This window comes from Narcine bancroftii, chromosome 6 (assembly GCF_036971445.1).
Source record: "Narcine bancroftii isolate sNarBan1 chromosome 6, sNarBan1.hap1, whole genome shotgun sequence".
NCBI classification, from domain to species: Eukaryota; Metazoa; Chordata; class Chondrichthyes; order Torpediniformes; family Narcinidae; genus Narcine; species Narcine bancroftii.
This window is the reverse complement of record NC_091474.1, coordinates 78,432,879-78,458,591: the sequence shown is the minus strand read 5'-3', so window position 1 is coordinate 78,458,591 and position 25,713 is coordinate 78,432,879. Positions and strand designations below refer to the sequence as shown.

At 41.6% G+C, this 25,713-nt stretch overlaps 1 protein-coding gene across 5 annotated transcripts in view; it reads right to left on the bottom strand.

Annotated features, from left to right (window-relative positions):
• The window catches only part of kcnma1a (potassium large conductance calcium-activated channel, subfamily M, alpha member 1a), a 743,259-nt gene that overhangs the window by 377,702 nt on the left and 339,844 nt on the right, over positions 1–25,713 (bottom strand). For all 5 annotated transcript variants that reach the window (XM_069885464.1, XM_069885465.1, XM_069885462.1 and 2 more), the window contains exon 3: positions 12,533–12,594. In XM_069885464.1, coding sequence (XP_069741565.1) covers positions 12,533–12,594 — 62 coding nt within the window. The remainder of the gene's footprint in view (positions 1–12,532; positions 12,595–25,713) is intronic.

Genomic DNA, 25,713 nt, shown 5'->3' with positions numbered 1-25,713 from the left:
ATCTGCCTTTCAATATTTTTGTTCTGTGTTGTATCAATCCCCACTGCATAAAAAGAACATTTAGTATCAATGTCTGGAAATTTCTGGGAGGCGTTAAGATTTACATGTTCAGACACTCACTTGTCTAAGATGGACGTGAATCTAACTTGTCCTCATGAACCTGAATCTCACTGCTAATCAGAACAAGCAGGACAGGTTCAAATAACAAGTAATAGCTTTGAACCTTGAGTAAAATTGTTGAAATGAAAATTAGGCATCTGTCTGCTCTACCCAAAGTGGTTCTTCCCTAACCCTCATTACTTAGAAAGATCTTGGTTTTACTGAGAGATTGTAACAATTCTTCTGCACTGCAATTGAATATTACAGGTACAAATGATTTAAACTCGAATTCACTTGCTTTCCTCTGGTGCTACTAATAAAATGTTGCCGTCGACAGCAATATGGAAACTTACATAGTCTCATCCAAAAAATAACCGAACAGAAGGCGCAACTACATTTTCAAAATTAAGTTATGGAGAGGGACTTGGACCCATGAAGTGATCCATAAAACCATAGAATATTAGAGCACAGAAAGAGGCCTCTTCGGCTCTTCTAGTCTGTGCCAAAGCATTTTTTTCTGCCTAGTCCCAATGAACCATTTTATCCTACTGACCTGCACCCAGTTCATACCCCTCCCATCCATGTACTTGTCCCAGTTCCTCTTAATTGTTAAAATTGAACCCACATTCACCACTTTAGCTGGAAGCCTCGTTCCACACCCCCATCACCCTCGGTGTGAAGAAGTTCCTCCTAAACATTTCCACTTTCACTTGAACCCATGGTTTGTATCTCTCCTACCCTCCGTGGAAAAAGCCCACCTCTACAGTTACTCTGTCTGTTCCCCTCATAACTTTAAATACCTCTATCAAATCTCCCCTCATTCTTCCACGCTCCAAGGAATAAAGTCCTAACCTTTTTGATCTTTTCCTGTAACTCAGTCCCTGAAGTCCGGGCAACAACTTGGCAAATATTCTCTGCACCCTTATATTCTTATTGATATCTTTCCTGTAGTTAGGTGACCAAAAATGCACACAATACTCCAATTTTGGCTTCACCAATGTCTTATACAACTTTAACATAACAACCCAACTCCTATACTCAATATGCCAAAAGATTTATTTCCAATCCTATCCAACTGTGACACCAGTTTCCGGGAATAATGCATCTCTATTCCCAGATCCCTCTGTTCTACCACACTCCTCAGTGCCTGACCATTTACCATGAATGTCCTTTCTTGGTTTATCCTTCCAAAATGCAACACCTCACTCTTGTCTGCATTAAATTCCATCTGCCATCTTTGAGCCCATTTTCCTCCTCTGGTCCAGATCCCTCTGCAAGCTTTGAAAACCTTCTTTGCTGTCCACAACAGTCCACTCTTAGCGCCATCTGCAAACTGATCCCTGAGGCACACCACTAGTCACAGGCCTCCAGTCTGACAGGAACACAAACTCTGTATTCGTAAAATTTCACCTTACGCATTACACATACCTTGCACATCCTTGCCCGAAACTAATTTATCAAACGATTCTATCTGTAAAAGCTTTCTCCACATTGTATTTCTAGTCTGTGAAATATCACTGTAGACTTTGATTCTTCAACTATTAAATCCTCACTGCTCTAAGGCAAATTGTCCCAGTTCCTCCCATTCTGCCCATTGTTCATCAGCTCTGCATCTAGTCGACTAGGTCACTTCTGAACCCCTTTCAAAGCCTTCACATTCTGAAGGATGATGCCTCGAACTGGATGCAATCCATCACAGCTCAAGGTAGGTTCATTCATTGAACTTCTTGGCTTTGGTGTTACATCCTATAACATAAAAATCTATGGCACAGTGAAGACCCTTCGGCCCACAGTGTCATGCTAATAACCTACACTAACAACTACCTGGAATTTTCATACCACATAACCCACTATGTTCAGTGTTTTGTTTTGTACCACACATTTGTTTGACTTTTATTTCATTGGTTTGCATTTGGGGAGTGGAAATATTGGAAATAAGCAGACATCTTGATAACCCGAGAAAGAAGCCACCTTCCAAATAACAGTGGCTTTGAGCATCGTCTGATTGTATGACAAGAGTGAAAACGTGTACTCCATCCAGGGAAAAAAAAAGTGTTTGCTTTCATTCTGGTGCTGGAGGCAAAAATAGGAAGAATTCACAAAACCAGATCGGAAACCATGGTGATGACAGGCACCCACCACAATGGGAAATCTCCCAGAATTTCTCAGCTCTGTGTGGGGAAATGTTACAGGATCAGCTGTCATTGTGTTGGAAATATGTGGCCCACGTTGTGAACCAATGGGAACGCTGAGTTACAGCGCCAAAACTGGCAATTTGACACCGAGATTTAGAGTAGATGTAGAAATTTTGTTTCCCACGGTGGGAGAGCCTCAGACAAGAGGGCACAAATTCAGGATTGGAGGGTATCCACTTAGGACAGAGATGCGGAGGAATTTCTTTATCTAGAAGATGGTAAATCTGTGGAATTTGTTGCCATAGGCACTTGTGAAGGCCAGGTCATTGGGTGTATTTAAGACAAAGGTTTATAGTTTCTTGATTAGACAAGCCATCAAAGATTATGGGTGAAGGCCGGGTAGTGGGATTGAATGGGAAAATGGATCAGCTCATGATTAAATGGCAGGGTAAACTTGATAGGCTGAATAGCCTACTTCTGCTCCTATGTGTTATGGCCTTAAATACAGTTTACAGAGACGTGGAAAACTGAGTCTCACACAGGCAGAATCTAGAAAGGTCTTTTTACAACTTCCAGCTAAGTCATCTGTTCGATGACGATCAGGCTGAGATGATTGATTATAAACCTGGTTATTTTCAAAGTAACTGAATTAATTGGGATGGATGATGTGAAAAATGTTGCTGAAACTAAAATCTGCAATGATGTACTGCAGTGATGTGGATGATAAAATGTCTCGTCTGCCAGACTTCCAACAGATTGATAACCCTGACATCGACGCTGGTGCTGTCTCCAGCTTACGAGATTATTTATCTAACATCCAATTCTGCATAAGAAGAAACCTCAACTAACTACTGGGAAGATCGAACACATGAATGCTGGAGCAACTCAGCAGGTCTCACAGCATCCATGGAGGTAAAGATATATAACCAAGGTTTTGGGCCTGAACTTCATCCAGATATGATGAAGTTTTAGACATATAGCATGGTAATAGACCCAATCCACCCTACTACATCCAATTAACCTTCAACCCCTTTACATTTTGAACGGTGGGAAGAAACCAGACTAGCCAGTGAAAACCCACGCAGACACAAAGAGAACACATGAACTTCTCACAGACAGCAGCAGATTCGAACCTGGGGCACTGATGCTGTGAAGGCCTAACTGCAACACTAACTGTGCTGCCACGTTATATATCTTTATCTCCTATGGACGTTGTGAGACCAGCTGTGTTCCTCCAGCATTTCTGTGTTTTCCTCCAGCATTCCTGTGTTTTTACTACAATCACAGCATCTGCAGAATTTCATGCTTCATCAGATTCAGTTGCAACCCCTCTGGCCCTCTCCACTGTCACTGCACCCATCTCCCCTTTGGCAATCATCTGAAGCTGTTTGCACTGATGGTGGCAAATTTGACTCCGAGATGAATTATGGACCATCATTTGTGACATTGCCTGCAGCAACTTATCTGGTCCTGACACCCTTGCTGACACCTTTAGACCTGGCTACTCTTAACAACAACTCCTCCCTTTATCCAGATATTCCATAGTGCCCACATCTTAACACACATTAAGCCCCCCACCCCTCATTCAATCATCAGCCCATGATCACTGGAGCACCCCAGCCCTCAGTTAACCAAACAGTCTTTGCATTCACAGTTGCCCATCTTGGTTCAGTAAGTTCCTCCAAACTCCTATGATGCAACTCCTGGTATTAACCAGGAGCAGGAACATCAGCGGAAAATGTCAACAAATAACATCAACTATTTAACATCCTAAAGAAAATGGTGAACATCAATTCTTCATGGAAAGATGAATTAAATTTGTTCATGGCACACATTTCTGATCAAAAGCAGATGCCCAACCTCCTCTAACCTTTGGAGGGAAAGGAAGGAGTAACAGGATCAGGAAGAGAACATTGAAAAATGTTTATTCACGGTCCGTGCGAGAGCTATGGGCATCACGTGAGAAAGTGGAGCTGAAAGCAACAAGTTGTGATCTTATTGAGAGGTGGATCAGACCAATTCCTACCTCACACAATGATCCAGGAAACAATATCAAATCTCTAACTCTTTTAACTCCAACCATTTGGTTTATCAAATCTCCCAGTGCTGTCACCAGGATTTGAGCAGAGGTCTACAGTGAAACGGTGAATTCTTAACATCTCTGCTTTATTGAATTAGAGTAGAGGACAGTGAGCTTGTGAATGCTCTACACTAATATGGCCACAGACAAATCAAATTACTAATCTTGTCTGTAACATGAATTCAGAATCTTAAAGACCTTGAATATGAATGTTAGTCTATCAATAACTGCATATTGAACTGAGTTTACATCAACTTGAAACTGTGCGCTGGCATATTACCAATTGAGATCCTACTTGAAGGATAAATTAGGAAGCAGTTTGAGTTTGCCAGAGGGAAGTAACTTTGAATATGTGATTACAGATACAATGATAATCAAAAGATTTATAACAAATATGTATATTAAATTGCAAGAAAAGGAGAATGAGGAAACAAATGGTAAACTAAACAAAAATGGGAACAGGATTTAAATATAAAGATAAAAAAGGAAACATGGGAGAAATTATGCTCTGGAACGATGAGAAATACAATAAATACGAGGTTACGTATGATACAATATAACTGGATACACAGGATATACATTACACCTCAAAAGTTAAATAAATGGGACCCAACAGTATCTGGTAGATGTTTTTGATGTAAAAAAGAAATGGGAACAACAATTCATGCAATCTGGACATGTGAGAAAGTAGAAAAATTTTGGGATGATCTCAATCAGATATTAAATAAAATAACAGAAAACAATATACCAAAGAATCCAGAGATCTTTCTCCTAAGTAACATAAAAAACAAAGAATTTGGAATTGATTTGGAGGATGCACAAAAAAGATTTGTTAAGATAGCTCTAGCCGTAGCAAAAAAATGTATTATGTCAACCTGGAAATTGGAAGATAATTTGAAAATACAACAATGGTATATAGAAATGAATAAATGTATTCCATTAGAAAAAATAACATATAGTTTAAGAAATAATATTGAAATATTCGAACAAATATGGGAGCCTTACATTAAACACAATAGCGAAACCTACCGGGGACAATCACTACCTAAGTTAACGGAAGGAAAAGAAAATGAAAAGAATGGACTCAGTGGAATTTCTGGTGTATTTTTATTGAATGACAACATTGTCTGACTGGTTTAATGTATCCTAGATTTATACCTTAAATGGACGGGAGGGGGGAGGTGGGGAGGGTAGGAGGGGAGGAGGGGGGGGGGGGGGGGAGAAAATGACATTGTATATGTGTGAAAAGGAAAAAATGTGTATCATGGTAAATGTGATTTATGGTGTGAAAAATAAAAAATTATAAAAAAAACTAAAAAAAAAACTTGAAACTGTGAATGAACTTAAATCTATGACCAAACTGTAGGTGGGGATGCCATTTGGGTGTACGTGAGGTGGTGCATCAAGTTACTGTCAGATTTTATTGGAAGATCTATTGTGAAGGATGACAGACTGGGCAGCATTGGCTCAGCACTGTGAAAGCTCTGCTGTTTTATAAACCTTTCAGCACAGCGGTAAACTGTGCAAGGATGATAATTAATGCTCTTTCTTGTATACTTTTGGTCTCAAGATGAGCTAATTTAACATAATCCGCTTTTTAACTTTATCATTACTTCAGCTAGTACTGCCTCAATCCATATGTCCCTCTGAACATTGACTCTCATTCAACAGCTGGATTTTAGAAAGAACCAATAAGCTCCTAGCAATTTATCTTTCTATGCCTCGATGCTATAAAAATAAAGGTTTGCAGAGCCAAAAGGTGACCATCACTCAACCAATCCAGAATACAAAGTACAAGATGGCTTTTCTTCCCCATCGGTTTATCATCAGTAGCTACTTCCTCAGTAATATGTTTTCAGATGGTGCCTGATCTGAGGCTGATTCCATTTGAAGATGTGCAAATGGTACAAATCACCCTTGAATTACTGCTGTCTCAGAATGAGAGGCAGCTCAGACAAATCAAGATTCATACAATGAGCGTCTGGAACAAACCACGTGATACTCTGGCAGAACCTTGGAAGAGCAATATTTCTGATTTTGCTACTTGCTGAACTTCGTGAGAAAAGACATAATGTTTGCATCATTTCTGTGAAATATGAATGAGCACCCCACCGCCTCGGAGGTAACGCAGAAATGCATCCAACCTGGCCTGCAAACAAAACAAGGATCAATTGCAACAAAAAGAAAATGAAGTTTCCTGGAGCCAGGCTTTGTTGCAACTCAGTGGCCAAAATTCTGTGTCAACTTCAACCGCACGTTCTAATCTTGACTCACTCTTGAGATCCACAGGTTTACTCCTATGTTAATGGAGTGCACTGTCAGTAACCACCAAGACTAGGCTGAGGGAACAATAGGCTTTAATGTGCAGAAGAACCTTGCTGGCCCAGATCCAGGTGTAAGAATGGAAGGAAGGGAGAGGTGGCTCAACCTTTATGGCCCAGGACCACGGTGGGAGGAGTCATAGGGTATGAGTCATCAGTGGGCGGGCCAGCTTCATATATAATAGCCAGCAATAACTACATACAATGGAGGAAACATATCACCACTGTCAGGATCTTGCTCACAGGTCGTTGAGCAGAAGGTAACTTCCATCAGGCAGATGGAAAAGGAGCGCAAATCTGCTGGACCTTCGTAAAGCAAATCACTTTTCCCATCGTAATTAAGAAAAGGAAAAGGAGAGCAAAAGAATAAACCATTCTTGGCATTAACTTCAAATTCATCATGACACCTGGATGCTCTCTGTGCGCTTCCCCCCCCTCCCCATTTTCAAATGACATTAACATTTCACAATTTATGATTGAACAAATTACCTATAAATTCTATCTCAAGGTAAAAGACTCACATCGACTTTGATAACACCAGTAATGCTTTAGCCTAGTTGTTATTCTTCCTTCATCTGTGGAGAGTGGTGAATGTTCTGGGGCAAGGTCACAAGCTTTGGAATTGACTGTCACCTAAAAGGTGCTTTCAAATTGCAGATGCCCTCTCAGGACCCGGGTGAGATGACTGGGTCGTGGGCGCCCCCTGCACTTTCAAATAGCAGCCTAACCTTCCTGTTAAATCGCCAACCTGGCAATCTAAGTGTGATCCTGCCCCTGCAATGACGTGGTGAGTGCTACAAGTTCCAGAGTAACCGGGTGAGCCATTTCCCCTTTCAAAAAGGTGGAGGAGGACTCCTGGGTAAGTTTTACTGGGTAGGTCTGGGACCAGGGTAAATTTTGACAGGCTTGCCTGGTTTGGCCCTTTCAAATAGCCATGTACCTGGGTCTTCGATCTAGTAAATTGCCGTGTTAACCCCATTTTACAAGGCAATTTGAAAGGGCCTAATAAACATCAGATTGAGGCTAAAGTGCTTGGAAATTTAAACACCGACAACCCAAAGCTTCACGTACAGAGCTCTGGAGCTACACCATTCAATCAATGGTGTAAAACACCATACAAATGCTGGAGGAACTCAGCTGGTCTTGCAGAAACCATTGCAGGTAAGGAGGGTGGCAAGGTTAGCTTCATGGTTCGCCTAACACTATAACAGCACCGGCAACTGGGGCTCGAATCCAGCACTGGATGTGTATTTTCAATGAATCAGTAAAACAAGGAATCCTTCTCCCCATTCAACCTCTCCCCATTCAACCTCCCCCCACCCTGCATTTGCCACGTCACTAACCAGTTTGTGGAGACATTCTCCTGACCTCTTCGCTTGCACCTTTTATACTTTTGAATGTTACATAAGCTTCAATGTTACTGGAGAGACCTTAATCTATCATTCTTTATTAATCCACTGCGCTGTTTCACACCATTTACACACACCATTTAAAAAGAAAAATTAGTCAAGTCAAAGCAATGGCAATGACAATGAACCACATGAAACCAGATCCTGCAAGAAAACTGAAGTGTACTACATAATACATCAGTCACTATTAACTTGATGGCAGGCAAATGATCTAACCTGGGACTTCGCCATTGAAAGTGTGAATAATGCAAGCACTGTTCATGAAGTTAAAAAGGTGAGGATTCAGAAGTTGTTGAGATAGTCCAGGGGCAAGGTCTCCTGTTCACCCATCGGTGCAGCAGATGAGGGTGAAGCAGTTTGGCCAAAAAAGGCACAGCTTAGGCCTAGGCCAACTGAGTAAGATTTAAGACACAGATCATTACCGATGGTATACTTTCAGAGAGTAGGTATTGGGAATGATCTAGTTGCCATTTACTTGGCCTCTACACATATCTTTTACTCCCCCTACTTACTCCTGGGGAAGCATCATTGACCTGAAACATTAACCATTTCTTTTGGCTAAACTGCTGAGTGCTTCCTGCCTTCATAAACCATGGAAGTCCTGCCCTGAAAGTGTATGAATGAGTCACAATGTGCAGGTTCCAAAATCCCAAAAAACTCCATAAGATCATACAAAAATAGTGATCGGGGATGACACACATTGCATCCAGTAAATGCTGGACATCTTGTATCAGGTGAGGTGGCAATGATTGTTCATAGCGGTTAGTACAACTCTGTTACTGAGATAGCGATCGAGTCCAGGGTTCGAATCTGGCACTGTCTGTACGTTCTCCCCGTGTCTGAGTGGGTTTCCTCCAGATGCTCTAGTTTCCTCCCACCATTCAAAATGTACAGGGGCTGTAGGTCAATTCAGAGCAATTGGGTGGCATGGACCCGTGGGCCGAAAGGGCCTGTTACCGTGCTGTATGCCTAAATTTAAAATTTAAATTGAAGAGATGACAGGTGTGATTCAGTCAACAGTCCCATATGTGGCTGTGTAAGGCAGAAAAACTAGTGCTCCACATGGTTTGATGTCCATGAAGGAGAGTTGCAGGAGATGGCAGTTAGGTTACTGGTATCCCCATACCAACCTAACTGGTGAAATTCAGCCATTATATGTTTACATGTAATGTTTCGAGGGAGTTTTGTTTTTAATTCCTTTTATTTTAATGATATCCAGCTATTCGTGATAGCAAGTGATGCTGAATGGTATCTTTATCATACACATTTCAACAGACAGGGTCAAGGACTCAAAGCAATGTCCAAAGCATAGGGACTTGCAGAGAAACTTATGAGGATTACATTTTATTTTCCACCCAGCAGGGGCAATGAAAACAGAGTCAATTTGGTCTTTGCAAAAAAGAAATTGGATTAGACTCACAGAGAGAATATTGCACAGTGAAATGGTAGCGCATTGGGACTGATGGTATCCGAATTGGCACAGACTGGGATGTGCTGAATGGCCTCTTTTGCAACTAAACAGTTTTAAAATTCCACCAAATTCTGGAAATGTTAACTTTCCTCAACTCCCCTAAATTTAATGCTTGATTAATCTATTTAGAAAGCAAGTAGAGACACTTGGTCAAGGGATAAATTTTACTGATGACAAAAGCCTCAAGAAATTATCCTCTAAAGGAGAAGGGGTGGTAATAATATTGGAAAATGATCTTGTTTCTATCAATCAGCTTCTCTGCTGAGCCCACTTGAAAGTATGAAGCAAAAAACATTAATTATTTAAGTTCTTTCCATTTTATGTTCACTATATATTTGCAGTGAGTTACGGAGCTGGTGTATTTGCCAGCCTCATGTGAATCAGAGCATTGAAAAACTTTTCCAGTGCACAGAGGCATTGCACAACAGAATGGAAAAGGGTCAGCTCCAGCAATTTATGAATTAATTGACCAATAGTTCTGAGGGAATTTGGGACAGGGGTAGGGGGTGAATGGCAAATGGTCCTTTCTGGGTATTTGCCAAATGGGATATTCCCCCATGGGTTAAGAAAGCCCATGTTTTGCATTTCCTGTGATCCTTTGCCTCTCAGAATAACGTTACCAAAAAAATCACTGGACCGAAAACCTTCAAAGTTGTAATAAAAATAGAAAATACTCAAAATACTCTAGTCCATCATGCAACTTCTATAGAGAGAAAAACAGAGTTAGTGTTGATGTTAATGGCCTTTCATCTAAACAGGGAAATAAATATAATCTCCATTTCCCTTTCCACAGATACTGACTGATCGATTGAGTGTTTCCAGCATTATGCCTTTATTTCAGATTTCCAGTGTCTGTGGCATTTTGCTTCTGCACTATTTCTTCCAAGTTGTGCCACACGCATTGCACCGTAAATCCTTTCAAACAGTTTAATCCTCTCGACTCAGGAAAATAGTGACCATCTCTTTTGTTTATACATTGAAACTTGTTACAGAAAGCAACCTCAAATCAGCAAATCTCTTCAACAGAGTTTCACAACAGAAAGGTGCAACTCTGAATGAAGAGAAATCATTTTGATAGGCTAATAACATCAATAGGAATGCCCAACTAGGAATTGGGATGAAGGACTGCATGCATCTGTACTCTAATGGGAAATCTACTCTATACTATTGTCTAGAATCACTATGTTCTTCAACAAAGCAAGCATGTCTAATATAATTAGCAAAACAAAACAAGAGCATGCACATCTTACCTTGATGAACTAATAAAATGATTTTTTTTTTTAAAAAGAGAGAAATGAATGGGAGAAAGAGCTGGTGTTAGATCATTATTTTGATGGCAGGTTCTATTTTGTAAAACGTTCGGTTTGTAGCTCCTCTTTGGAATGGGGGGAGGGGAAGGAACTTCACCTTATTTCGGCTACATTGCATGCCTCCACCAAAGCAATATAATGAGAGAAATAGTTGGATTATTTTGGCTTTCCTTCAGCAGGTTTAAGTGGAGGATATCAGGGGTTCATGTGCAGGGTGGAAGCAGAAAAATTAAATGAAGTAGCACCAATGATCTTCTTGCAACTCTCCTCTTGCCATAACCCTGCAACTGACATGATTCTTCTTCAGAAGACTGATTCAACAATGATCACCACCAATTATGATAATCCCTGTGCATTTCCTGTAGTGGGGATCGTGGAGAGCTACATTGCCTCTCCATTTGGAACCTGGTGGGAGGGTGGATTGTGAGGATATGTGGCCTCTCTTTCTGGAATGTGGATTGCGGAGAGTCATGTGATCTCTCTGGGTGGATCCAAGTCAGAAGTCACTTCATCTGCCAATCAAGGGGTAGACTGATGCATGATTGGTCCTCGCGGGTCATGTGGATGTGTCTTCGATTGTCCTGTGCAGTCTCTATTCTCTCTTTGCTTGCTGCTGCTGCACAGAGACCATCATTGAACTCCAGGCTTCAGGTCATGGGGAGCTCCGGAGGGCCGAATGCAATGGGCCTGCCCCAGATCCTAAGTCATGGGCAATGCTGGAGACCACGTTCATTTGATGTACTTGTTAGTTGTACTTAACTTACTGTTTGTTAGTGTGCGGTGATAGAGAGAGTTGGTTCAACCCTCCCATTCCCAATTGGGTGTTAAGGAAGTTTAGCAGTGAATTATTCACACCCAATATGTCGCTATTTGTGTATTATTCTGGGTGGGTCTGTGTGAGGATGTGCCCTTTTGTGAATTCCTCTGTGCGTAAATAAAGCCCACTGTCTGTTGATAACACTTGATTCTGTTTGAACCCATCAAATCTATTCTTGAACACAATTCCTGTTTCCAAAATGGTAATATTCTGAATATTTATTCCCTCTCCTTTGAACTGCAACGTTTCAGCAAAAGACAATGCGCCAAACCATGTTGGTTCTTATCACAATCTTGTATGAATTTTCTGCTTCTCCGCAGTTGCAGGTCACAATGTGCTGCACGAAGAGTTTCTTGCTGTGTTGTCACATTGCACTTGTACAATTGAATGATAATAAACTTGATTTCCTGATATTCTCCATCAATGATCTTAAGATGATGCACTCTAGGCACCAACAAATTATTGACAATCAAATCAAGCTTTTATTTGTGGGTAGTAAAGGTTTTGTGAGCAGCTTCTGTCAGAATCAAACACTTGCAATAAGAATACGTCGCCCAGTGGCAAATTGAGGGGGAAAAAAAAACAATTTGTTAACTTTGGACTGCACCTCCTAATCTGAAAGTAATGAATACCAAACATGGGAGATGCCAGCAAATAATAACATAAATGGATGCAAGAACACTTGCAAATTCTCCCAGAATTGCGGTTTTCATACTTTCAAATCAATTGAAATTCAAAGGGACTAAAACCAAAATTGACAAGTTGGAAATGTGAGCGAGCATTAACATTTAGTCCTCGATCATACAATCACCTTGTGAAAGGAACTCTGCACTGAAAAGGCAGGCATTTCTGTCGGGACAGCTTAATTAAAAAAGTAATGCGGTACTTACTCTGAAGAATCTATGAAGTATATTACAAGTGCTCCAATGCTGAGGGCAAACACCAACACTACCTGCAAAAGAGAGAAAGGAGCAGTTGGTCAAGACATTGGGAGGATGTTTCATTTACAGTAGAAGCCAACGGCACAATTGATGAGGCAGTAACGCTGTTGTCATTATCAGGACCGACTTTCAATCAATACTTCCTTTCTGTGGATTAACATGCCAAATATAGTCCAGCCAAGGTGACTTGCTTTGTGCCTTTACCACAAACAATACTTTGATCTTCTTAGACTTCATTCATTAACAGGACTTGAATTTCTTTAGTATTAACTATTAATGTGAAATAAAGAAGGCAAATGTTGTGGGTCCCCTGGCAATGATGGCAATTTGTTTCAAGATGTAGCTTTTAAAGAGAGAGTATTATACGTGGACTATTGCCCAATCAAATTTAACTGTGGTATTCAAGACCAGAGCAGGGAATGGGTAATTCCTCAAAGGCTATAAAAGCATAGAGTAATGAAAACTCTGGGAAATCTGAGGAAATTGTAAGCAATTTCTCATCATCTAAGTCCTAAATGGCTGATCCCTAATTGTGAGATTCTCCAGTCGGAGGAAACATCAACTCAGAATCTACCTGGCAGAGTCTTGCCCAGCCCAATCACTTCATTCCTAATGTGGGCCCATCTCCCTCAATCATAGAAGAACCCCTTCACCCCAAGTATCCATCCAAGGAATGTACAGAGCACCAACTCTGACAACATGCAGAAATAGAATCCGAATTTATTGTCATGAACTTGCCACAGAATTTGTTGTGGCAGCAGCATTAATGCAAACATTTAAACAAACCGCAATTAGAAATAGTCCAAGAAAAAGACAAAGACAGTGTCATTAGTTCATTCAGGAATCTGGTGGCAGTCGGGAAGAAGCTGAGTGCTCGTCTTCAGGCTCCTGTTCCTTTTTCTTGACGGTAGCAGAGTGAAGAGGGCATGGCCTGGGTGGTGGGTGTCTTTGAGGATTGAGGCTGCTTTCTTAAGGCACTGTCTCTTGTAGATGTCCTCGATGGAGTGAAAACTGGTGCCTGTGATGTTGCAGGCCAAGTTAACAACCCTCTAGAGATTTTTTTTTTTTCCTGTCCTAAGTATTGGCGTCTCCATACCAGGCAATGATGCAACCAGCCAGAATGCTCTCCACGGTCATCAGTGGTGGTTTTTGAGACTTTGAAGATGTACCGTATCTCTTGTTCTCATTCCCCAACCCCCTCCTTCAATCGCTGGATTTCATGGCCCAAAATCAGTGCACACGGCTCCAGACGTGCAGAGAGAATAGAGCTGGTATTCTCTCCACTGGTGCTGTAAGGGTGTTGCGCTAACTATGCCAGAAAAATTTATTGAATGTCCACACTATAGATAGCTGCAAAAGTTTTTGTTGAATTGGTCTACTCTCTTTTTTTTCCACCACTACTGTAACATTGTCTGTCGTTATCCCACATTTTTGTCATTGCTCTTGTTTTATTGCTGTTATGAGGCTCTTACTCTATTATTTCCTTTGTTCCAAATTCACCATCAAGCATAACAAACAGCCAACTACCTTCCTGTTCAATCAAGCAGTATCTGGCTTGCATTCAACCAGCCTCCTTCTCTACTGTTCTGATTCCATAATTCTGACAAATCTGAAAACCAAGCTTATCTTTTCCCTTCACATTGCACCTCTGTGTATTTTGGGCTAGCATGTGTTTCAATTAATTGAATTAGTAAAATATAAACAATTGGGTCTGTACAATTGGGTCATGAATGAAAGCGACCTTCCCCACAGACCGTGAAAATGATACTGTCCAATTACCTTTTGAAAGCTAGCATTGAATTGACTGCCCACATCCTTTTAAAATATTCATCGAAGGAGATAATAAAAAGCTGTAAAAATGTGTGCCTCCTGCTGGATATTTTTCCAATTATATTTAAATTTTGAAGTCTGGATACCAGCCAGTGGAGAATATACAACCTCCCCAGTTTACAGAAGCACGATAGGTTTTGAGGACTAAATTTCCTTTTCTTTGCTTATACTTTGAAGAAATGTCAGCAATATATCTTTATCTCACTTGGATGCTGCAAGACCAGCTGAGCTCCTCCAGATCTTCCCCCATCGCCTTGCCCCAACTCTGTCTCTCTCCCATTTCCCTCTGACTCCTTTCACACCTCTCCCTTTATCATATCAAATTAATACATTTTGTTGGCCTGGACTCCTCCTGCAGCCACCACTGTCTGAATTTTACTGTTTTTTTTGCTTATTGCTCAGGCCCGAAATTATCTCCTCTGGATGCTGCAAAGCAAGCTGAATCCTTCCAGCATTTCAGTGTGTCTTACTAAATAAAACCTTGGTTCTGTGGAGAATATTCCCAAAGCTAAGCAGTGTCCTGTGATTGCTCCAGCACATTTCCCCAGAATCTCGCAATCACAATTCAGTGTTTTAAGATAACTTAGCTTTTGAAACAACAAGAAAAAATTTACAATTTCACTGTAGGAATGCGTGAAGTGGATTCAATATTCCCTTAACATGCAAAACTACATTCAAGAAAATCACAATTGAAATAGGAGTAGACAACTTGGTCCCTCAAGACAACCCACCATTCAAAGTGATCACACAGCCAGATATTCTCCCCACCACTGAGAATATCTACATGGAACAGTGTCATCGGAAAGCAGCATCGAATCCCCGAGGATCCGCACCACCCAGGATGGGCTCTGCTTTTGTTGCTGCCATTAGTAAGGAGGTACAGGTGCCACTGGACTCGTACCAGAAGGTTCAGAAATAGCTGCCACCCTTCACCTATCAGACTAATGAACAATGGATTCGTTCAGAGGCTCGATTAAGCACTCTTATTTTGCTTATTATTTATTAGAGTATATTTCAAGTTCAACATCATCCGATTGCACGAGTACAATCTAACAAAACAGTGTTGTCTGGTCCTTGGTGCAAAAACATGCAGACACACAACCAGGTACAACACATTTACAGTCAAACTATATATATATATATATATATATATATATATATATGCAGTACGTATCTACATAAAAATAAAAAATAAAATGATTAATAAATCATAGTGTCTTGGTGGGTTTGCATGAGCAGCTCATTTCAGTTCATTTACTGGGATAGAAAATACTAAGTGAAACATGACCTCCCAGAATCAGCTAAAGTGACAGAGACCTCCCAGTAGCAGCTCTAGTGACCTCCCAGTAGACGACCATCTCAGTTCTGAATCGCACTTCCACACTCGTATGTCTGTCCATGGCCTTATGCACTGTCCCACCAAGAACACCCGCAAATCAGAGGAGCAACACCTGATTTTCCGTCTGGGCACTCCCCAGCCAGATGACTTTTCCAGTTTCTGCCAACCTGCTCTCCTTTTCCCCCCTCCCTTCTTCCTTTCCCAGTTCTACTCCCTCCCCTCCCCCAGCCATCCCTCCTCCCCTTGATCCCTGCTGTTCCCTCTCTCCCCTCTCCACCTATCATCTCCTGCCTTTGCAACCGCGCCTCCCCTCCTTACTCTTTGCTTGGACGCCTGCTGACATTTTTCCATACCTTGAAGAAGAGCTCAAGTCCAACGTTGGTTCTGTATCTTTACCTTTGCTACATAAAGGACACCGTTTAACCTTCTGAGTTTCTCCAACATTGTGAGTTTTTAATAGAAAGTACTAAGCCTGGTCCACAAATAAAAGAATCTCAGTGTTGTTTGTCAAGTTGTCTATGCACTCTGTCAATAACTTTCAACATGCAAGATGTACTTAGCAATGGCTTTGTGAATACACAGTTATTATGATGTAATACAGTAAAAGGGCATTAAAATTAACATCAATCTTCTCTGATGAACTCAGGAATACAATAAATAGAAGCAGGAATAGGCCAGGTGGTCTTCTCATGGCTGCTTCATCACTCAATACATCATGACTGAACTTTTCTTCTGGGCCACTTTCCTGCATTAACTGCAATGATTAATTCAATAATCTATCAATGCGTCTCCTGAATAAACAATGATGCAGTCTCTCCTCAGCACTTCTAGGCCAGTCATTCTCAACCTTTTTGTTTGGGATATGCCCCACCCCTCATGCCACCCCAGGAATCCGCTCAAAGTTTATGGGCCTCTTCCCGGTGAAGTAGTCATCTTTTTTTGTTCTGTATTTCTCTCCTACCAATAGCATCACAAATATTTTTGTGGCCTTCTCTACATCGGAGAGAATGGGCGCACATTGGGAGATCACTTCGCTGGACACCTTTGCTCTGTCCGCATCAGTGACAGGGATCTCCCAGTGACCAAGCACTTCAATTCTGCATCCCAGTCCTGTGCTGGCATGTCTGTCCATGGCCTCATGAACAGTTAAACCAAGACTACCCATAAATTGGAGAAGCAACAACTAATTTTTTTGTCTTGGCACGCTCCAGCCAGATGGCATTATCTGGTTTTTGCTAGTTCTTCCCTCCAACTCTCCATCCCCTTCTTTTTCCATTCACAGAGACATTCCCCTCCCCTTGTTTGCCCTCCCTCCCTTATCCACTTGTTACCATGCTCCTTCCCCCACCAATTTGTTCAGGCCCTGTCTACATATGGCTCATATCTTGGTGAAGGGCTCAAGCCCGAAGCGTTGGTTCTGTATTTTTATCTTCACTATATAAAGTACACTGTTTGACCTGCTGAGTTTCTCCAGTGTTACGTTTTTGCTCAAACCTGCAGAGTCAAGTAATGGAAACCGGAGAAGTTGATGTTAATGCCCAGACAGAAGATGAGGTTCTTTTCCTCTAATTTGTGGGTGGTCACATGCAGTGCATGAGATGTTGGGCAGATCTTCAGCAAGGTAATGGGATGATGGGGTATTTTAATGGATGGTCACTGTGAGATTCCTGCTATTGCAGGAAGGAGCTGAACGAAGCGATATCCCAGTCATGCATAGGATAGACAGGATAAAGATAACTGATGTCTGTTCCTGAAAGACATTCGTGAACCCGATGAAAATTAATAAAACTGTAGAAGTGGTGAATGCAGACTCAATTTTAACATTTAAGAGGAATTTGGACAGGTAGCAGATAGGAGAGGACTGGGTGCAGGTCAGTAGGACTAGGCAAAAAAAAATGGTTCAACACAGACTGGAATAGCTGAGGAGGCCTATTTTTAGGCTGCATGGTGCTAGATTTGTGGAAATGTGAAATAAAAAATGCCAGAAATGCTCAGCAGTTCAGGCAATATCTGTGGGAAGAAAAGAGTTAACATTTCAGCTCTCAACCCCACAAAGAACAGAGCAAACTAGAAGGGTTTACAAACAATACAAGAGAAACTTGGCTATTATTATCAGCACAGGTTATTTAATTACTTAAAAACACACTGCTAGAGAAACTCAGCAACTTTATATAGTGCAGATAAAGATACATAACCAATGTTTCCGGCCTGAGCCCTTCTTCAAGCCCTTTTCTACAGCGTCCTCCATAACATTTGGGACAAAGACATTTTTTCCTTTATTTGTCCTTGTGTTAGACAGTTTTAAATTTGTAAATCAATTATTTACATGTGATTAAAGTGCACATTCCAGATTTTATTCATTTATTTGCACACAATTTGGTTTGACTACATAGATATTCCAGCACTTTTTACACATAGACCCCTCGTTTCAGGGTACCATGATGTTCAGGATATTTGGCTTCACATGGGCCCTGAAATTAGGGACTATGCGTTAAAAAAATGTTGTAATTTCTTCATGGTCAAAGCAAAAGGTATACTGTACAAATAACCTTGAATACAATCTGGAATGTGCATTTTAATCACATGTAAATTGTTTGATTACAAATTTAAAACTGTGGAGCAAGGGGCAAATAAAGTTTGTCCCAAACTTTATAGACGGTGCTGTGACCAGCTGAGTTTCTCCAGCATTGTGCTTTTACTTCAATCACAGTATCTGCAGACCTTTGTGTTTTGCTCTCATTTCTTTACTTTTTTCCAATTGGTGAGTTAATTTTAATAAATGGTTGTTTAAATAAGTTGAAAATGTCACTCAAAAATGAAACAGTTTTTCCATTCAGAGAAAAAGTGATTGAACATCTATTTAAAACATAACCATAACAATGCAGTCGGATCTATTTAATTGCGGTCTGACCCAGGTCATTTCACAGCTGTCCCGACCTCTGGCATGGAGGAGTTGTGGCAAAATGTATGTAAGGATCACTTCCCGGGGGTAGGCGAGCGAGTCTGGGCTCCGTGTCCTGGCCGAGGGCTGGTGAATGCTGGCTGAGGATAATCAGGAATGGGCAATAAAAGGCATAATCCTCTGACTCAGTGACTAAGTAAACATAATTCTTCTGTTCATTATTACAGAGAACATTGAACATTACAGCACAGGCCCTTTGGCCCTCGATGTTGCGCTGACCTATATATTTCTACCAAACAAAAACCTAAACCTTTCCAACCTCTACTTTTCTTTCATCCATGCACTTGTCTTAGAGTCTCTGAAATGCTGCTAATGTCCCAGCCTCCACCATCACCACAACCCCTGGCAATACACTCCAGGTACCCATAGTGCTCTATGTTTAAAAAAAACTCACCCCTGGTGTCACCCCTAAACTTTCCTCCATTCTCTTTGTACAGATGTTCAGAAAGTGGTGTTTCTTATTCCTGCCCTTTGAAAAAGGCGCTGGCTGTCCACCTTATCTTAGAATCTTGTGGACCTCTATTAAGTCTCCTCTCATCCTTCTTTGCTCCACAGAGAAAACACCCAGCTCTGCTAACCTTGCCTCATAAGACTGATTTTCCAAATCAGGCAAAATCTTGGTCAATCTCCTCTGCAACTCTCTCCACAGCTTCCAGATCCTTCCTCTAATGAGGTGACCAGGACTGAACACAATCCACAATGATCTGGCATGAAATGCACGTCTCATCACATTCTCACCCGAGACCAGGGGTGTCAAACTCAAATTCACGGAGGGCCAAAATTAAAAACTTGGACTAAGTCGAGGGCCGAACTAAATATTTATTGAAAATTTTCAACAACATCTGCATGTTTTCTCTTCTTTCAACATATGTAATGTTAAACTTTAGGATATAACTTTAGGAGAATAATGTTACAGGTCAGGAGTAGGTAGCTCAAGTTCACCCTTTGCTTGACCTGAGGGAAACATATTTGGTCCCTGTGGAGATGTAGTCAGCATTCACAGGCTGTGTCCATTTTGGCCTGCATTTCCTGCTCACTCCTCAGGCTCTAGGCCTCTATTCACCCTCGACCCACCATCCTTCTACCTGACCAGTCTTTTACCCAACCTCTACTCACCCCTCACTCCACTCGCTCTGCCTCTACCCACCCCATCCTATACACGCCCCTCTACTGCCTCTCCCCTCAACCTGTTCCTCCCTCTACCCGTCTCTCACCCTCTAATCACCCCTCCCCTACTCGCCCTGCCCCTCCCCTTTTACCTCTTCCCTATTCACCCCTCCTTCTACTCATCCCTCCCTCTAACTGCCCCTCGCGCCACCATAACTTCCCCTGCCCATTACTCCTCACCTACACCCTCTGCCCACCCCTGCTTACCCACCCACTCAGGCCCAGCGCGCTGCCGATCAGCCTTTGCGGAACAGCGGGGGCCGTGCGCAGCCTGCCATGTCCATCGCGCCAAATGGAAATCACAGGCGCTCGCCAATCCGCCGCAACGCTCGACAGGTGGGTGAAGTGACTGGTTGTGCGGGGAGCCTTCCAACTGGCTTGCCGACTGATGACATCGACAGACTTCTCATGTTACAATTTTGTTTTCCCCGTTCTCAAAGTTTGCACGGTCAACCTGCAAAACTCTTGCTCCCTCCGTGTCCCGTGGATCTGATGCCCGGGTGTTGTTAGGATTCCCAGCAGAAGGTTTGTGGAACTTTACCATTCTGGATTCCTTTTTGAGAATATTCTGGGCATCTTTTAAGGGGGGTGGTTTTAGGGGGGAGGGGATAGTTAGGGGGTGGGGAAGGATGTGCAATGAAGGGGGAGGATGGTGTGGGTGACATTACCAAAAAACAGCATCGGCTCTCGCTGCACGGTGGGCCACCTCTAATACATTTTTGAAATGATCTTGCGGGCCAAATATAATTATATCGCGGGCCAGAGTTTGATATGTGTGCCCTAGACCTTTGTTATCGTGTAGTGGATTCTGATTTAAGCACACTGTGCACACAACATTCCCTGGATTCTACTTGGATCAGAACTTGCGGACACCTCTTTACATCAGAAGCCATAGAAACCATGTCAATTATCTTTTAACACTTGAGAAGTAAACATCCCATTATATCTTCACCTGCTCCACACAAAATATTGAAAGGTTAAATATCTCCTACATTAAATCGCAGAGAAGTTTATAAAAGCATGAAGAAAATTGACCAAAATCTTTGCACGGTCAATTCAACCCTCCCCTCCTTTACTTTCTATGACCCCCATTTTTTTTTCTTTTTACAGCCACATGCCAATCAGTCTTTTAAATGTCACTATTGTACCAGCCTCAACCACTACCCCCAGCAATGCATTCTAGGCACCAGCCGCTCTTTGTGCTAAAAACCTACTTCTGACATCTCCCTTAAAAACAGATGTCCTCTGCTATTAGCCATCTTTGTCCTGGGGAAAAGGTGCTGCTGGCTGTCTCTATGCCTCCCATAACCTTATACACAAGAACTACCAATGTCGGCTTACATTGGCAATTTACTCGAGTTTGCAGAACTATTATGACGAGTAAATCGTAAAATCAGCCTCTGAACTATAATTTAACATGCTTAATTCTCATCAGACCATCACACTGAAAGCTTTGCACTTAATAACACTAATTATACCATTTAAAATAAAATTGCAATAAAAAAGACAGGCTATCAAAAACACTGCTATCAAAATGGCTGTTGCGGATAGAGTACAGCTGCTTTGGAAAATGTAAGGGGAAAATGTAGGTCTGACCAACCTACAGCCCCATTCCCATGGTGTCATGAGCTGTCAGACTGTGACCACCCGCAAACTGGAGGAACAACACTTTGTATTCCATCTGGGCACCCTTCAACCAGATGGCATTAATATTGATCTCAGTTTTATGTTGACCACCCCTCCACACCAATGCTTCCCCCCCAAAAAAAACCCTAGTCTCTTGTTTATCCTTGGCGGAGTGACCAGTCGCAGATTGGGAGATCGTTCCGCTCAGCACCGCCACAGCAGAGACCTCGCAGTAGCCAACCATTTCAATTCTGAGTCACACTCCCAGACTCTCACGTATGTCCATGGCCTTATGTACTGTCCCACCATGACCACCCACAGATTGGAGGAGCAACACCTTATTTTCTGTTTGGGTACCCTCCCCCCAGATGGCATTAACATTGACCGCTGCTTTCTGCCAAACTTGCTGGCCTTTTCTTTTCCCTCCCTCTTTCCTGATTTCCAGTTCTGCCCTCCCTCTCTCCCTTACCCATCCAGCCATCCCTCCTCTCCCCTCATTGCTGCTGGTCCACCCCCCCCCCATCTATCAGCTCCTGCCTTTGCCACCCCCTACCTTTTTGTTTAGACACCTGCCGGCATTCTCTCATACCTTGATGAATGGTTCAAGCCCAAAATGTTGGTTCTGTAGTTTTCCATTTGCCACATAAAGGACAATGCTTGACCTGCTGATCTTCTCCAGCATTTTGTGTTTTTACTCTCTTATCTCTGTCTCCTTTCCATCAACTCTGCATTCACAGAGCCACCCTCTTCCCTCTCTCACCCCCCCCCCCACCTCAATCAGCACTCACCTTTCCTCTCCTGTCCTCCTATCCATGTCCAATTCTCACCTTTTAACTTTTGACCCATACTCCTTCTCCCTCAGCGTTTTTAATTCAGGTGCCTTCCTGCTTTCTGCTCACACCTCAATGAAGGGCTCAGGCCCCAAGAGTCGGTATTATATCCTTACCTCCTATGGACACTGCGAGACTAGCTGAGTTCCTGCAGCGTTTCTGGGTGTGTTTTTACTACAATCGAAGCGTGTTTTGCAGAACCAGTATTAGTGATTATAATGGTTTCACATTCAGGAAGGATTTCACCAAGCATTCTCCCCCACAACATGACTGGGTTAGAACTCCAGGTCAATTTTCTCAATGAAATTACATTGTGTCACATTAATTAATATCCTTCCCTTGGAGAAGCTTGGATTGTTTTGCTTCGACTCAATTGGCATCATGGACGTCTCCCCCCAGAGTCCCGTCAATTGGAATTCTTTGACTTTTCCAATCTATGAAAAACTTACGGATACTCCCTGTAATAAATTCTGACTCTGACCATACATTATCCATTATCCCTGTCAGCACTTTTACACCTGAATAAGCATTCAAATTGAAGAGCTAATAATTAACTTTGCAATATATCAGAATGTCTCCAATCGTCCCAACAAAAATAAACCAGAGGGTTGTGACTGCAAGATTGCAAATGGCCAAATTAACGAGAAGATCAGCAACAAAGGTCAAATTCTATTTAATATTTGACTTGTGTGTCTATCTAATGGATGGATTAATGTCCTCCAACATTATTTTGCCATAATATGCTGTATATTTGTCCCACAGAAAATTATTAAGCTTATTATTAATATTGGGAGATTTATGGGACAGTGAAAATGTAATCGACCAGTTTATAAACACATTTACAGATTTATAACACGACAGGTGTGCATTTATCAACTTCAAAAGATGGGCTTGCTCACAGCTGATTTAATTATTTTCTGCTGTTTTCAAATCTCAAAGGAAAAATAACAGCAACTTTTGTAATGGTGGACACCCAATGTCTGGGCAGATAATCAGGATGCAATCAAAGTTGGTCAGTGGTGTTGGGTGTGGATGGGAGATCCCCAGTCTGACAGCAGTAGGTGAAAACAAGTTGCTCTGAAATATACTGAGAAAAATAACTACCTGTGGTGAAGGATCAGTTTAAACAAAACCAGAAATTGGTGTGAGATTCAGGCAGCATCTTTGGAGAGCAAACAGAGTTTCTGATAAGCCTGAAACATTGGCTCAGATCTTCTCTTTCTACAGATGCTACCCAAAGTTCAAATTTATTGTCAGAGAACATGCATGACATCATATACTACCCTGAGATTCTTTATCCTGTGGGCCAGGCAGAATTTCTACTTATCAGTAATGCAAAAATCTCAATAAAATATTACGTGTGCAAAACAAAGAAATGTAAACAAACTGACTGTGCACCGCAAAAAATAAATATTCAGCAATAAATACAGTACAAAGTAAGAGTCCAGAAATGAGTCCCTGTTGTTTGTTGTTGAGGAGTCTGATGGTGGAGGGGTAGCAGCTGTTCATGAACCTGGTGATGCGAGTCTTGTGACACCCATAGCTCTCCAGGAATTTGCTGATGTTCGTTTAAATTTCCAATACTTGATTTTACAGTGAAGTTGACAGTTCATTCAGAAATATACCAAACATTAACCAAGCTTTGTGCACACATGTTAAATTACGTCATTGTGTTTTGGACATGATAGATTGAATCAGGTGGGAATCTCATTAAAATCCACGTGAATTAAACAATTTCTTTTAAATTATTATTAGTGGCTTTAATCAACTTACATGAGTTAAGTGCTTGGACATAACTGAAATTGTAAATTTGACAAATGATAACTTTTTAAATATTAAATTATGAGCTAAAACAAATTAAACAGAGCATCGACTTGCAAAACTAACAACAACTAAATTAGTTATGACAGTACTGTAACAGTTTGGAAATGTTTCACCCAGAAACCACCCCCCCCCCCCACCTCATGTTCGCCCCCTACAGGATTCCTGTGGCTGCTTAGCTCCCAATGAGCTGGAAGTATGTAGCAGTGACTGTCATGGGAGATGCAGCAGCTGCTGTTACTCAGTGTCTCCAAAATTTAACTGAACGATATTAAAATTATTTTAAAAATTAAAAATTTAAAGCACTTAACCAATATAAATTAATTAAAACCATGAATAATAATCTTTAAAAAAAATTGTTTCACTTACATTTTAATGAAATGAGCCAGACAGATGTTTCAGCTAAGCCTCTACACTGAGAAGAGTCCAGCAGTCAAGGAGGAGGTCAATAGTGCTACCATCTGTACAGCTCATTCTATACCACCTTATAGTGTGCAGATACAGAAGCATGGTTACACACATGTACTACTGAAGTAGCCAGCCAAAGGAAATGCCCAGTTAACTTCAGCATAATCTAGCCTGATAATATCCACACTTGACAGTTTGTTCTCTGTCAGCCACATTTTAACAGCCAAGTTATCCAAGTTAACAAATTGCATTATGTCTCCATGCAGAAGTGCAACTGATCAGTGATATTTATATTCTAGAAACTACTTAAATGCTGATAATCCTTTTGTTTAATCCTCCAGGGATTCAAGCAATTTATTTGCAGCAATTTCATAGATAATTTCAATGAACTAAGCCACTATTTCAACACAGTTCTTGCTTCCGTGAATTCCCTTGGGACAAGATATGAATAAGGTACCTATTAGTACATTGAGGACTCTTTAAGTTGATGTATATGAGAAGTATGTACAGTGTTGATATGTTTTCATCTCTTTTGTTAACTTGTGTTTCGGTGCTGATTGTCAGTAGCCTTTATCTGCTAGCAACACCAGGCCTAAAGCAGCTACTCTGTCTCAAGACAACTAATCTTGTAAACCAGGTGTCACAAGTTCGTTCCTCACTGAGGCCTCATTTCTCTGAGGGATGCTGGACAAAGTGGCGACTCTCTCTTCCTTACAGTGGACAAAGTTAAAGAATTTCATCGATGTTACATTCTAAATGTAGTATTATGTGACAATAATGGGAACCTTATTCAGCAAGACAATTGCTGTCCATGGTACTGAAACCGTGGTAAGTTATTTCTCTTCTCTTTGGCTTGGCTTCGCGGACCAAGATTTATGGAGGGGGTAAATGACCACGTCAGCTGCAGGCTCGTTTGTGGCTGACAAGTCCAATGCGGGACAGGCAGACACGGTTGCAGTGGTTGCAGGGGAAAATTGGTTGATTGGGGTTGGGTGTTGGATTTTCCTCCTTTGCCTTTTGTCAGTGAGGTGGGCTCTGCGGTCTTCTTCAAAGGAGATTGCTGCCCGCCGAACTGTGAGGCGCCAAGATGCACGGTTTGAGGCGATATCAGCCCACTGGCGGTGGTCAATGTGGCAGGCACCAAGAG